The sequence below is a fragment of the Dromaius novaehollandiae genome, chromosome 2 (genome assembly GCF_036370855.1).
Source record: "Dromaius novaehollandiae isolate bDroNov1 chromosome 2, bDroNov1.hap1, whole genome shotgun sequence".
NCBI classification, from domain to species: Eukaryota; Metazoa; Chordata; class Aves; order Casuariiformes; family Dromaiidae; genus Dromaius; species Dromaius novaehollandiae.
The window spans coordinates 116,428,280-116,440,403 of NC_088099.1; the positions used below are offsets into that span (position 1 = coordinate 116,428,280).

Consider the following 12,124-nt stretch of genomic DNA (forward strand, 5'->3'; position numbering starts at 1 on the left):
TGCTGGAGATCTTCCAGCTGACAGCAAAAAATGTTTAAACAATAAGGAGTTCTTCAACATGAAATGGTTGTACATAGACATCTCATTGCAACTGGGGTCAAGTTGTTTTGGCATGGCTCTTGTCACAAAGAGCTTCCATTGTAGAGCAACAAGATAATCAGAGGAGGGGACAACGTACAAAATTATGGGTTGCAGTGATTTTTGACAAATATTGTGCTGGTTTTACCATCTCAGGCCAATATTTGGGAAGGGCTCCTGATTAGCCTTCATGTGTTTCTGTGTCCACAGATAATAAGCACAAGGATTAATGTGTTTGCAGTTGCCTAGTATCAATAAATCAAAAGTGAAAACAACTAACATGGTTGAATGATTCCTACTTCTTTTTATGCCAGCTAAGTCATACACAAAACATTTAAAAGCATCTGAGTGACATGTGTCCCAAATATGGTTTGTAACCTGAGGGTGTGACCATCATAGACATCCTGCAATATGTCACATCTGACCCAGGAGCATTTAACATTCAGTCCACCTAGTTTCAAGCCTTTAGCAAGATGTCAATTTTAAAAATATATCTTTCTATAGTGAGAAATCTCATCAATGCCTCAAAAGATAAAAATCTATTTACAGAGAATGTCAAGGAAAACTTTAGTGAGACAAACTAGTAGTTTCTTCATTATTTCTGAAAAAGCTTGTTCATCTTAAAGTATTAATTCCCTGTACTTTTCAATAGCAAGATTTCATGGCTGTGTATTTCCTTCACCCTGGCAAATGTTACCAGCAATGTGCATCTTTGCTATAATTAATTTTGAAAGGAGAGCAGACATGCAAATTGCCATTTGCTCTCAGTGGATTATCTAGACTTAGGCTTGCTATGTAATAAATAGAAAAGTTGCCTCTAATTCTACAGTGTATCAAATAAGCTGGCCAAATCTAACTCACAATGAGGATGCACTGTGTTTGATGTAGGCCTGCAAGGATTTCAAATATGTATTTTCTCAGTAAGGATGATTCCTCATAATTCAGTCAGAGTGCTGCTCTTTTCCTCTGTGTGGGTTATCAAATCATTATTAATCATATTAGAATCCCAGCTGACATAGGGAACAAAACAAAAAAAAAAAGACAAAACAACTTACTCAGACCAGTGGTTAGACTGGGAGTGACACTTTTACAATTTTCCTAACTATTGGATAAGACAAGGCTATGAATTCCAGCAATAAAGACTCAGAAAACCTTGGCATGTAACACAATATACTTTGAAGCACATGTGCAAAATGTACATCAGCTTTTATTTTTATTAATGTAATAAATTAGCTAAGGCTAAATGTAAAATTAAAATGGACTTTCAGGTTAAAGTCACTGGTATGACTGGAAGCCATTCTGCTTGGTAGCAGGATATAGGTTGAGCTGGAAATGACCCTTGAATACTTAGTCTGTGTCTGAGAAACTGTAAAGATAAATTACTTGGGGAAATCTGAACTCTATGCAATAGGTATCTCTCTTATGCTTCTAATACTCCTCTAAGAATCCGTTTAATTCTTATCCTTCTAATCTTGTGTTCAGACTCCAAGTATATCAAGTATATCAAACCAGACCTTTTGTAAGGTCTCTATCACAGGGAACTCCTGGTCCATGGCTAGAACCCATAGATGCTACAATACTACAGAAAAGTACATCAAGTACCTTAAGTTACACTTTGATTTGTTTTGGACCTTGGGCCTGCTGAGGGCTGAGATATATTAACTTGGCTAAGTGTCTTGTGGACTAGAGCTGCCATATCCAGCCAGCCTGGAGTGGAACCTATTCAAGTAGATATACTAAAATTGATGGCATTGCTGTATTGAAGCACTTTCTGAGAAAGACCACATGAAGGTTACCATCTCGAGCTCAAACAAACTACTAACAACAGGTATATGCTTAAAATTTAGTTATTTTTATGTATTTAAACAGGGAGGGGAGAGGGAGAGGGAGAGGGAAAAAAGAGAGAAAAGGGGAAAGGGGAAAAGGGGGGGAAAGGGGGGGAAAGGGGGGGAAAGGGGGGGAAAGGGGGAGAAAGGGGGGGAAAGGGGGGGAAAGGGGGGGAAAGGGGGGGAAAGGGGGGGAAAGGGGGGGAAAGGGGGGGAAAGGGACAGGAAACACATCTCTAATAAGGTCTCTGCAATTCCTAATAATTATTTAGGCACACCTCAGTTTAATAATGAACATCCAGAATCATTTAAAAAATTATGTAAGGATAATGCACAAACTGAACTAGCCAGCAGTGTTCAACAGTCAATCTAAACACTACAGAGAGAGTTACAAATTAACACAGGCAACCAGTAAATCAGACCAATAGGAAAGCTGCCTTTCACAACCATTCCACTTCTGGGAATACTCAATCAATCTTCTGCAAATCCACGTCAATTAAAAATAAAATAAATGTTTCATTAAAACTCCCAATGTATTTGTTAAACAAGAAAAAGAAACTGTAGGATACATAATGATACGTAACTCAGCATGGTAACTTGCTCTAAGGGATTTGGCCTGCAGTTGTAGGACTAGTCCTTACCATGTACAGCAAATTAAGATTGCATTACTAACTACTGCATAACAACACCCTCAGCAGCTTTTTGTCCAAAAAAAGTTTATTTTTTTCAGGACTTGGCCTCAACTACAACACCTTTTGCTAAGAGTAATCCAAAAACCGTGAATGTGATGATAGACTCATCACTCAGAACTTTAGCAATGAAAATATGGCAAGGCTGTTGTATAAAAAAATAGCTAAATAAAATGGTTTGGTTTGACAGAAATAGAAAATATGACTCAGAAAGGGAAAAGGGCTCTTTGCCCTTTAAAATCTCACTCTTGCTCTCCTTCCTTCTCTAACACAGGAGCCTTTCAGGGAGAGTCTGGTGATGCTGCATTATTGATGTGATACAGGTCTCCAGTGGAAACAGATGTGATATGTTTAGTTTTCTCTGATAGTCTGGGCTGAACACAAAGCAAATTACTAAACGTCAGAAGACTCAGGTTTGATGAGAGCGTTCAAAGCACGCTTTTAAAAGGAGTTCTTAAATAATAAATCTTAAATTTCAAGCCTGATGCATAAGAAAAAGTTATATATATACTGAAGGAAATGTGCCTCAAGTGATTTTGTTGAGACAAACTGCAACTGAGATTAAAATGCATATGTACTGTTTTAGGATTTGTTTGTTCTCAAACCAGGCATTGATAGTTGGGGTCAAAAACAAGTAACAGCACAGTCTGGAAGAAAACTGAATATTTGCAATGTCTCCTATGATTTTTTCACCCTGTCCCTTATTTCTAAAACCCCAGTTTGATGCCATAAATATTCCCTTTATTTCCCCTCAATTTCTGGCTGGCAGTTGCACAAAGCACAGTCTTGGTCAAGCAGAGGCAGAAGAGAGCTATCTGAGCCCAGACCAGATCACATTTCAGCTTCAACAGGAATCCAGGGCAGGTGCAAAAAGGCAGGTTCAGTCTATCCATCCTAGAAAACCATGCAACATATGTTAAGAGCAAAACTGAATTGCAGGAGGAGTTTTCCATATTTGCTGAGATACCAGCTTTCACCTGCCACCATGAGCTCATGGACCTCTAGCAAGACACTACTAAAGGGATCAACAGTAGTCTCTTACTATAAATAAGATTTCTCTTATTTATGTGATGGGGTGTGCTAGATTATATCTCACTTATGTGATAGCTTAATATTGTTTCAATTTAATCAGAATTTTCACAAAGAAGCTCAGAGCAAAATACTGTTTCCTTGCCTCTACTGAAAACATCAGTATTGTCAGACTGAATCCCACATCTCAGCTGTGACTTTCTTCTTTCTTCCTTTATTACTTTCTCCATCTTTTCATCTGTGTCTTGGCTATCTTCCTAGTCATTCCTGCAACTTGGGGGAAAAAAAGAAAAGAAAAGAAAAAAAAGCTTGATCTCACTGTATTTGCTATTTTCCTTTTCAAAACCAGTGTATTTTCATTTGAGAAGCATGTGCTCCCTCTTGTTCCGGATAAGCATTTAGCAAACAAAGGTCAGATAGCTAGCAATAAAGTTACTAGGAAATTATTGATAGGGAACACAGAGAGATCTTCTCTGCCCCTTGCCCCCCATTGCTGACCTCCTAAACCCAAGACCCAGCAAAGACCGGAAAGAATTAGGGCAGGCAAATGAGACAGGATCCCGCACAGCCCAAGAGAGGTAAGCATACTTGAGAGAACAGCCCACAGAGGGCTTATGGCCAGGAGGGAAGGGGAAGGACACTGCAACTCGCTGATGGCCCGTCACACGTTGGACCAGCAAGAAGCACCTGCAGGGACGGAGGCTGTGCGGGGACTGCCCTGATCTCTCAGAGCACCCGGGAGGTAGCTGAAGGGCAGAAACGGGTAGGTGGCGCTTGTCTTCCGCCTCCCTAAAGAGTGCGTTAACGAAGCCCGTAAGAAAGGAGCGCTGCGGGGCGGTTGGGGGCGGTTGAAGGCGGGACGGTTGAGGGCGGGGCAGGGCGCGACCGTTGAGGGCGGGACGCGGCGGTTGGAGGCGGGGCGGGGCGGGTTTGGCGGCGCGGCGGCGGGCGGCAGGTGCGCAGGTGGCGGCCGACGGGCGGGCGGGGGCGGCCCCCGATGAGGGGCGGGGGGAGGCGGCCGCGGCCATCCTGCAGCAATTTCCCTGTGTCACGGCTCCCGTCTCCTAGCAACGGCACCGAGTCCGGCCGGCAGCCGCGCACCGCCCGCAGCGGCGGTAGAGGCAGCGGCTCCGCCGGGCCGGCGGGTCCGGCAGCCGCGGCGGGCGGCCCCGCGGCGGGAAGGATGCGGTATGGCGAGGGGGCAGCGCTCCCGCGGACCTCCCTGAGGCGGCCGGCGGCGGCGGGGCCGAGGGGGCGCCCGGCGCTCGGCCCAGCCCCGCCGCCCGCCCGCCTGGAGCCGTGAGGAGCGGCGAGGCGGCGACGGGGCGGGCGTCGCGCGGGGATGTCTGCTCGGGCCGGAAAGTTTCTTCTCCGCGGTGGCTCCGCCGCTTCCAGCGCCGACTTCTCCCCGGTCTTCCTCGGTAAGTGAGCGCGTCCCCCCTTCGGCTGCACCGCTGCCATTTTGAGCGGTAGTTTCACCCGCGGGCTTCCCCCCGGCCGATACCTCTGCGGGGCGACCTCCCTCTCGGGCGCCTCTGCCCCCGGGGAAGCGGAGCGCCGGCGGGGGCTTCCTGGGCAGTTCCTCTTCGGGGGTGCCCGGGCACGGCTGGCAGCCGCCCGGGCGGCGGCGGAGCGCAACGGCGGGCCGGGCCCGGCTGCCCCGACGGGCGGCAGCGCGGGGCGAGCCCGGCGGGCACCGCCGTCCCGCCCTGTTCGCGCGGCGCCCGGCGAAGCTGCCCGCTGGAAACGGCCGCGAGTAACGTCTCCGGCAAGCGCCCCGTGGTCTAATACTGAAATCCTTTCAAAAATGTGTGTTATTGCCCCCTCCCCACAGCGTGAGCCCTTCGGTTTCCCCGAAGTAGCCGAAGCCACAGCAAGCCTTGTTGTTCGCCGCTACCCGGTAAGAGGGCATCAATTCCGGCTCCTCGCGGCCGGGAGAGAAAGAGTTAAATCGGTCCTTCTTCGTGTGTCGAAACGAGTGGCCGACTTAGTGTTAAAATTGTATTTGACTCTCGCTGAGTAACCTTAACATAATCTTTGAGCGCCTAGTTGAAACACGAAAGCCATCCTCGGGGGCTTGTTTAAGAAGCTGAAATAGGTTTGTTGGTGTCTGGAGATCGCCTTCAGTTCATACGAAATGTGATTTCTGCCTGTAGCCTTGAAAAGCCTCCCTGAGTCATGGGTTATCCTATTATATTATAATCATTAATGACAGCCAGTGGTCTCTTCATACTCTCCATCACATGCTCTTTTCCCTGCATTGAAAAACTAAGTACCAAGTGAGACTGATTTGCAAAGCTTGCTCAGAGATGATTACCATCTGTTTTTGCCATCTTAGAGAAGACAGGTTCCTGTCTAGTGGGGCAGTAGAAAGAATGAGATCAAACTGGCAATTAAAGCAAATCATGCCCCAATAATTGCACTTCTACACCACCAAATAATGCTTTTCTCCAAAAAAAAAAAAAAAAGGCAAATAAATAGTTTAGCAGTAGGAAAGAGAAGGCAAGTCTCTGCTCTTTGTTTAAATTATTCTCTAAGGTATTACATGCTTAAAACAATGTCCTCGGTGATAATACTGTCCATTTATGGGGAAAATACAGACAGAGCAAATGGGACACAGAATTGCTGCATCTGGGGCACATCTGGGAAGAGAAAAGAAATGAGATGTAAAAGCTGATGAATGGGGGAAGGGGGGTAAGATTGCTTTAGATACTTGCTTAATTGCCTCTCAATACACTGAATTGAACTTTATGAACCATACTATATTCATTGCTGTCATCTTTCTCTCCTTTAAAAAAAAATCACTTAAAGAGAAGCAGGGGAGGGAAAACCTCTGCTCAGTAGAATGAAAACCTTCCAAAAAGGATTGCAATAGTGCAGGAATTGTTTCTACATTGTGCATTTTTGTAGCCCAGATCAGTGGAAAACACAGATGACTCCTGATGGTCCAGTAAAATAAAGCAATAAATGCTTAATGTTCAGTCCCCTGTCAGTTTCCCTACAAGAAATCATTGCTACTTCTCCAGGGGCCAAACAAGGGTTCTTTCCTCCTTTAATAAGATTTGACATGCTGTCTTTTACCTACCTACCAGCCACTGTCTCCCATTTTGGGGGCGGGGGGAATTTGTTAACGTTACATAACAGTTACCTTGAACATTACACGTTTCCAAATCAGGCAGCTGTCCAGCTGATGTACCCAGACCATAGACAGAAGATGGATTTCTATAATATTGCAAATAAAATGTAAAGGAAATGGCCTTGAAGAAACTTGCACAAGGCACTGCTCTCTGGGTATTCAGATGTTTCCCTTGTGCTTTTTGCAGTAATACCTTTCCCTTTCATTTAAAAAAAAAAAAAAAGGCAAACAACATGTTTAACCCCCTCTCTCCTCACTAATGTGTAAGTAGTATAATAAAATGAAAGGTATCTATAGATCAAGCATACTGCCTTCCTATTTTTATTTCCCTCTTCCTCTCAAATCCAGCTCCTGTGACACCACTAACACCACAGTCCCTGTGCAGCGTTATCCCGGGCCCCAATAGGGAATGAGGCTCAAGGGTAGGGTAGCAGTCGGCATCTTGTCAACCCAGTGCCTTGCAAGCTCCTTCTGAGACCAGTGGGATCATTTTCTGTTTGTTTGCGTCAATGAGTACCACTCCCTCTGCCATTTACCTGGAGCCTAAAGAATTCAATTAGCTGTTTGCTAAGATTGTGATGGGACATACTGCTGCTTCCCTTCCTGGAGCTGCATAATTGTTTATCTCCTAATCTATCTCTCTCTCACACACACAGGAGTTGTACGTGTGAGGGAGGTCAGCCTGTTGGTGTCACCCCCACCACCACCCACCCACCCTCACACACACGCTTGTTGAGGATTTTAGCTAGCAGGAGTTTGAAGGGGGAACGGGAAGCAGGCACCTCTTGTACTGGCTCAGGGCTGCCCCTGGTCCTCACCCTCTTTTCTTCTTCTCACTGCAGGAGCTGGAGTGGTGCCCTGGGTAGCCAACCATGATTGCTACTGGAGGCCTCCTGAGGATCTCGGCTAGGAAACAGGACCCCTTGCGACCCCAAAGCCAAGTCCCCAAACGCAAACGTAAGGCCAAAAAGAAGCGCAAGAACGACGTGGTAGTGGTGAAGGGCAAGCTCAAGCTGTGCTCCCTCTCGGGGCTCATCGCCCTCTGCGGTATCCTGGTGCTGCTGGTGGGCATCACCTTGGCTGTGGTGGGCTACTGGCCTAAGCCCAGCCAGGTGTACAGAGAAGGCAGCTTCAGTGGGGGCAGACACCTGGTGCCACATGGGGGCACTCCCAAGAACCACTCCTGGAGCCAGGCTGGAGCACAAGCAGGTTCCCACCCAGAAACACCCCCCAGAGCCAACTCCTCCACTACTGCCACCATCCGGGGGTCCCGACAGTCCCCCCCCACTTCCTCATCCCCCCAGGCCTCAGTGGGTTTCCTCTTCCGGCTCTTCTCAGGCTACTTGCACTCAGACAAGCTGAAAGTGCTTGGCCCCCTCATCATGGGCATCGGTATCTTCCTCTTCATCTGCGCCAATGCAGTGTTACACGAGAACCGTGACAAGAAGACCAAGATCATCAACCTGCGTGACCTCTACTCCACAGTCATCGATGCCCACAGCCTGCGGGCCAAGGATGGAGGCACCCCGGCCTCAGCCCCTCTCAACGGCTTTGTCAACTACATGCAGGCCCGGAGCCTGGAGCTCAAGCCTGGCAGTGAAGGCCTGGGTGCTGCAGCCATGCTGGCCAAGAGCTCCTGGCCACCAGGGCTGGGTGTCTCCCTCTCCCCACCTGACCTGGCATCTTCGCCACGCCGCTCCTCCTTCTGCACCCCGCCGCAACCACCCAGCCTGGCTGAGGCTGTGTACAGCATCTACCGGGAGCGTGCTGCTCTTTCTGGCCGCCCCTTCGCTAGCCCGCCCTGCAGCCCGACAGAATGCTGGGACAGGCGCAGCACGGCCAGCTCCATCGTGGGCTCCTCGCTGAGCACCTTCACCCTCCTGCCCTTAACGCAGGGTGGTGGAGGGGGAGGCTGGCGGAGGCCCCCTGGTGAGCGAGGAGCCCAGGAGATCCCACGGGGGGAATTTGAACTGAGCCTGACTGACCTCAGCAGCAGCCACGTGGAGGGAGGCCATGGGACAAGAAGGCACAAGCTGGTCCTAAGGCGGCAGAGCACCAGCTGCTTGCCTGATGCCAGGGGCCCTCTTTCCCTCGAACCCCCTCAGTCCCCGGCCATCAGCGGGGGCCCAGACTCCAGCCTTTTGGTAAAGGCATCTTCTAACTACTCCAAATCTCTGGATCTGGGGGGATCACCCCCCTCTACCCCCCTGGCCATCACCAGGATGGGCTCCCAGAGCTCCCACTCCGAGCCTTCCAGCGGCAGCAATAAGGGCTACAGCCACCTGGAGGAGGCAGGCACCTCCTTGGAGTCAGTTGCCAACACCCCAGCCAGTAAAATCCAGGACTGTGAGGAGAAACCAGTCGAGAAGACTGACCCCCTCAAGGCTACCAGCAGAGAACAAACAGGGGAGCAACCTCAACAAACTCAAAAACAATACACAAATAAAGAGAAACTCTTTATGATTTCTAGGTCGCACACTGCGTTAGAGCTGGAGGATGGGGAACTGGAGAGCACTGGCATCTAAACAAAACAGAGAAGGCTTGAGGACACCTTGCGATTTTCCACACCTTCCCCTCCCATCTTCTTGTGGACTTAGGAAACCAATCAATATCCAAAGAGCTGCAGTATGTTATCCTTAAAAATTGATTTCAATAAATCCTGTAGTTGACTTCAGGAGGACAAAAGAAAATCCTTTCAGTCCGATCGTGATTGTATGTTCCATGCAAGCCAAATTGTATTAAATATCCAGTCTAATAAGTTCTTCGGATCAGTTTAATACAATTTTGGACAGTATAATTGTGCACTTTACTGTTTTGATTTCCAAGTGCCCCTTCTTCTCCTCTAATTTCTTTCTTGCTGATATGCCACTAACTGCTTGAAAACTGCAGGCACCTTTTTAAGCTCCAGAGCAATGTGGTCTTCAGTTCAGGAAAGCTGAGCTCTCTCTTTGTTTTGGTTCAATCACTCTAAAAAGTTTGCAAGGCCTTAAGGATGATGTACCTTGACAAAGAATGAGTTTGTTTGTTTAAATTCTGGAAAAATGACAATTTGGAAGAGACTGGAGCTGAACAGAGCTCTGATAATTTAGTTAAAACCATAACATTCCTGAATCCAAAATACCTATTACCACATGATACTTTATTAAGTATTATTACGTATGTATTGACTAATAGCATTAACAGATTTTTTTTTTTAATAAAATATTACAAACAGAACTGCCACCCTAAAATAGTCCTTTATTTTGGTAAGTAATTACAGATATCAGAAACTTTTGTTTTTATACTGTGAAAGACTGAAGAGATGCTACAAAGTCAAAGGTTTACTTATACTTTTGAATGGATAATAACCATTTTGGAGTAATTTCAAAACAAATACTGGTTCAGTCTCTGAGAAACTGCACTTTAATTGAATCAGCATATTCTGTCTCCATTTTCAACAGTGCTTTGTGACAGTTGAAAAATCTGAGATTTTGACATTCTAAGGAAAAAAAGTTTGTGGAGGTATCACCTTCTATTAAAATTAGATTTTTCTCATGAGAAACATTAATCTCAAACTGTAGCATATTCTTTCTGGATCTCTCACCTCAGAACAGTTGCTTTAAGCCTTTCTGAGTTAAGATTCCTATTTCGTGAATGCGTGTGCATAAGCTTAATTTTAAAGCATAATGATAGTCCTGTTTATCTCTTAGGAGCTGCCCAATTGAGTCAGTGAAAGTTTCTCACTGGCTTTAGTGTGGTGAGGATTTCTTCTTGAGTGAGAGAAGCAGCAAGCTTCCTGGAGGCTGGAGAATGCCTGTTCTCTAGTCAGATTTTTGCTAAATTGATCGGTTGTTTCATTTTCATGCTTGCAACACCACACATTCTTTTACTTTTCCAAAAGGGATATCTTTCAATGCTCCAAAAATGTTGTCGGTACTTCAAATTTTAAATATGGATGTGGCATTCCACTACTAGGTAAAGAGAATTTGACATTAAACAAATATAACATGTAGGCAGTTCATAGGCTTTCTTTCGCAATTGAAGTTTTCATTATGGCCTCATGTTTTAAAATGTTTAGTTATGTATTTAACTTGTTGCTTATACTACAGTGTATTGCAATAATGAATATAACTATCACTAAATGTAATTGCGAAAAGTAATCCAGCAAAATCCTATATTAAGTAAGCCTAATTAAAAAAGAAAACAGAAACAATTTGCCGTATCAGAATTCTCAAACTAGGAAAGCAGAAAGTGCTTGTTCTGTTGAGCAGTGGAGAGATCCAGATGGCAACATCTTTTCTTCTGTCAGTAGAAACTAGTAAAATGACAGTATGGACATCATTACAATATTGTTCCTATCGAGCTGCTAGCACACAGCTGGCAAAAAATATGCTTTAAAACTGCCTGGACTGGAACAGGATTGATTAGGCCCTATATAAAGTGGCTGGCCTTGTAACTGCGAGAAGGCAGTTCAGCTGGAACTGACATTAGCACAATTCTTTCATTTCAGTTCCAAGTCATCGATGGGACTAAACTTCTGTTCTGTGCCTTGCCTGTGATTTCTAGCAAGATTTATGAAAGACATCTGAACAGCATTATCTGATGCTGACAGAAACGCTGGTTATTTACACAACTGAAGGCTCCCTAAATTTTATTTCCATGTGAAAACTCCTCATAGAGGTGCAGGGAAAGAGGCTAGTCATGGGGGAAGGGTAGGGAGGAGGGCAGTCATTGGATAATTGGGTCATCATGAAGCATGGCCACTTTTTATTTTATTCTGAGAGGAAACAACTGCATTCTTTTCATATTTGTGGTCACTAAATATTTCCTTAGTGACATGAATCTACAGTTTGCCCTGAAAAAAACAAAACAAAACAAAAAAACCTCTGTATATTCCTCAGATTAATTTAAAAGAAAGCAGTCTAGTAACTCTTGAGACATTTAGTTTTCTGCAAAACCTTCTGACTAACAGAATTACAATGAAATTTTTTTTTAATATGTAAATTTATAGCCTTTTCCTGTTTTGTCAAAAAACAGTGTGAAAAATGAATGTTCATCAATCAAGCTAGATTTTATAACACAAGCTAGAGATTATTTGTAACATATAACTTAATAAACAGAGAAAGCCTTCTCTGTTTGCAAGTTACCCCAAGAATCTCTCATTATTTTTGCAAATTTATTTATTAAAAACGTTTGTTGGACAACTTATGTGATGAATTTGAGGTCTGAAAATTTTCTTCAAAAAATCAACATGAGCATGTTATTTTAACACACATGTTGGAAAATGGGTGAGAAATCCAGTCCTTGTGCATCAGCTGTCTCCTGTGAATGTTCATGGTACCCCTGCGGAGAAACGTGGTGACTGGTAAGGAACCGAAGCTTTCCTG

At 45.4% G+C, this 12,124-nt stretch overlaps 1 protein-coding gene across 1 annotated transcript; it reads left to right on the forward strand.

The window, feature by feature from the left end:
- The first annotated feature begins 4,661 nt into the window (after window positions 1-4,661).
- Window positions 4,662-9,974, forward strand: TMEM200C (transmembrane protein 200C). The gene is made up of 2 exons (XM_064507243.1): window positions 4,662-5,043; window positions 7,601-9,974. The coding sequence occupies exon 2, from the start codon at window positions 7,631-7,633 to the stop codon at window positions 9,281-9,283; it is 1,653 nt and encodes a 550-aa protein (XP_064363313.1). The 5' UTR covers window positions 4,662-5,043; window positions 7,601-7,630; the 3' UTR covers window positions 9,284-9,974.
- The last annotated feature ends 2,150 nt before the right edge of the window (window positions 9,975-12,124 follow it).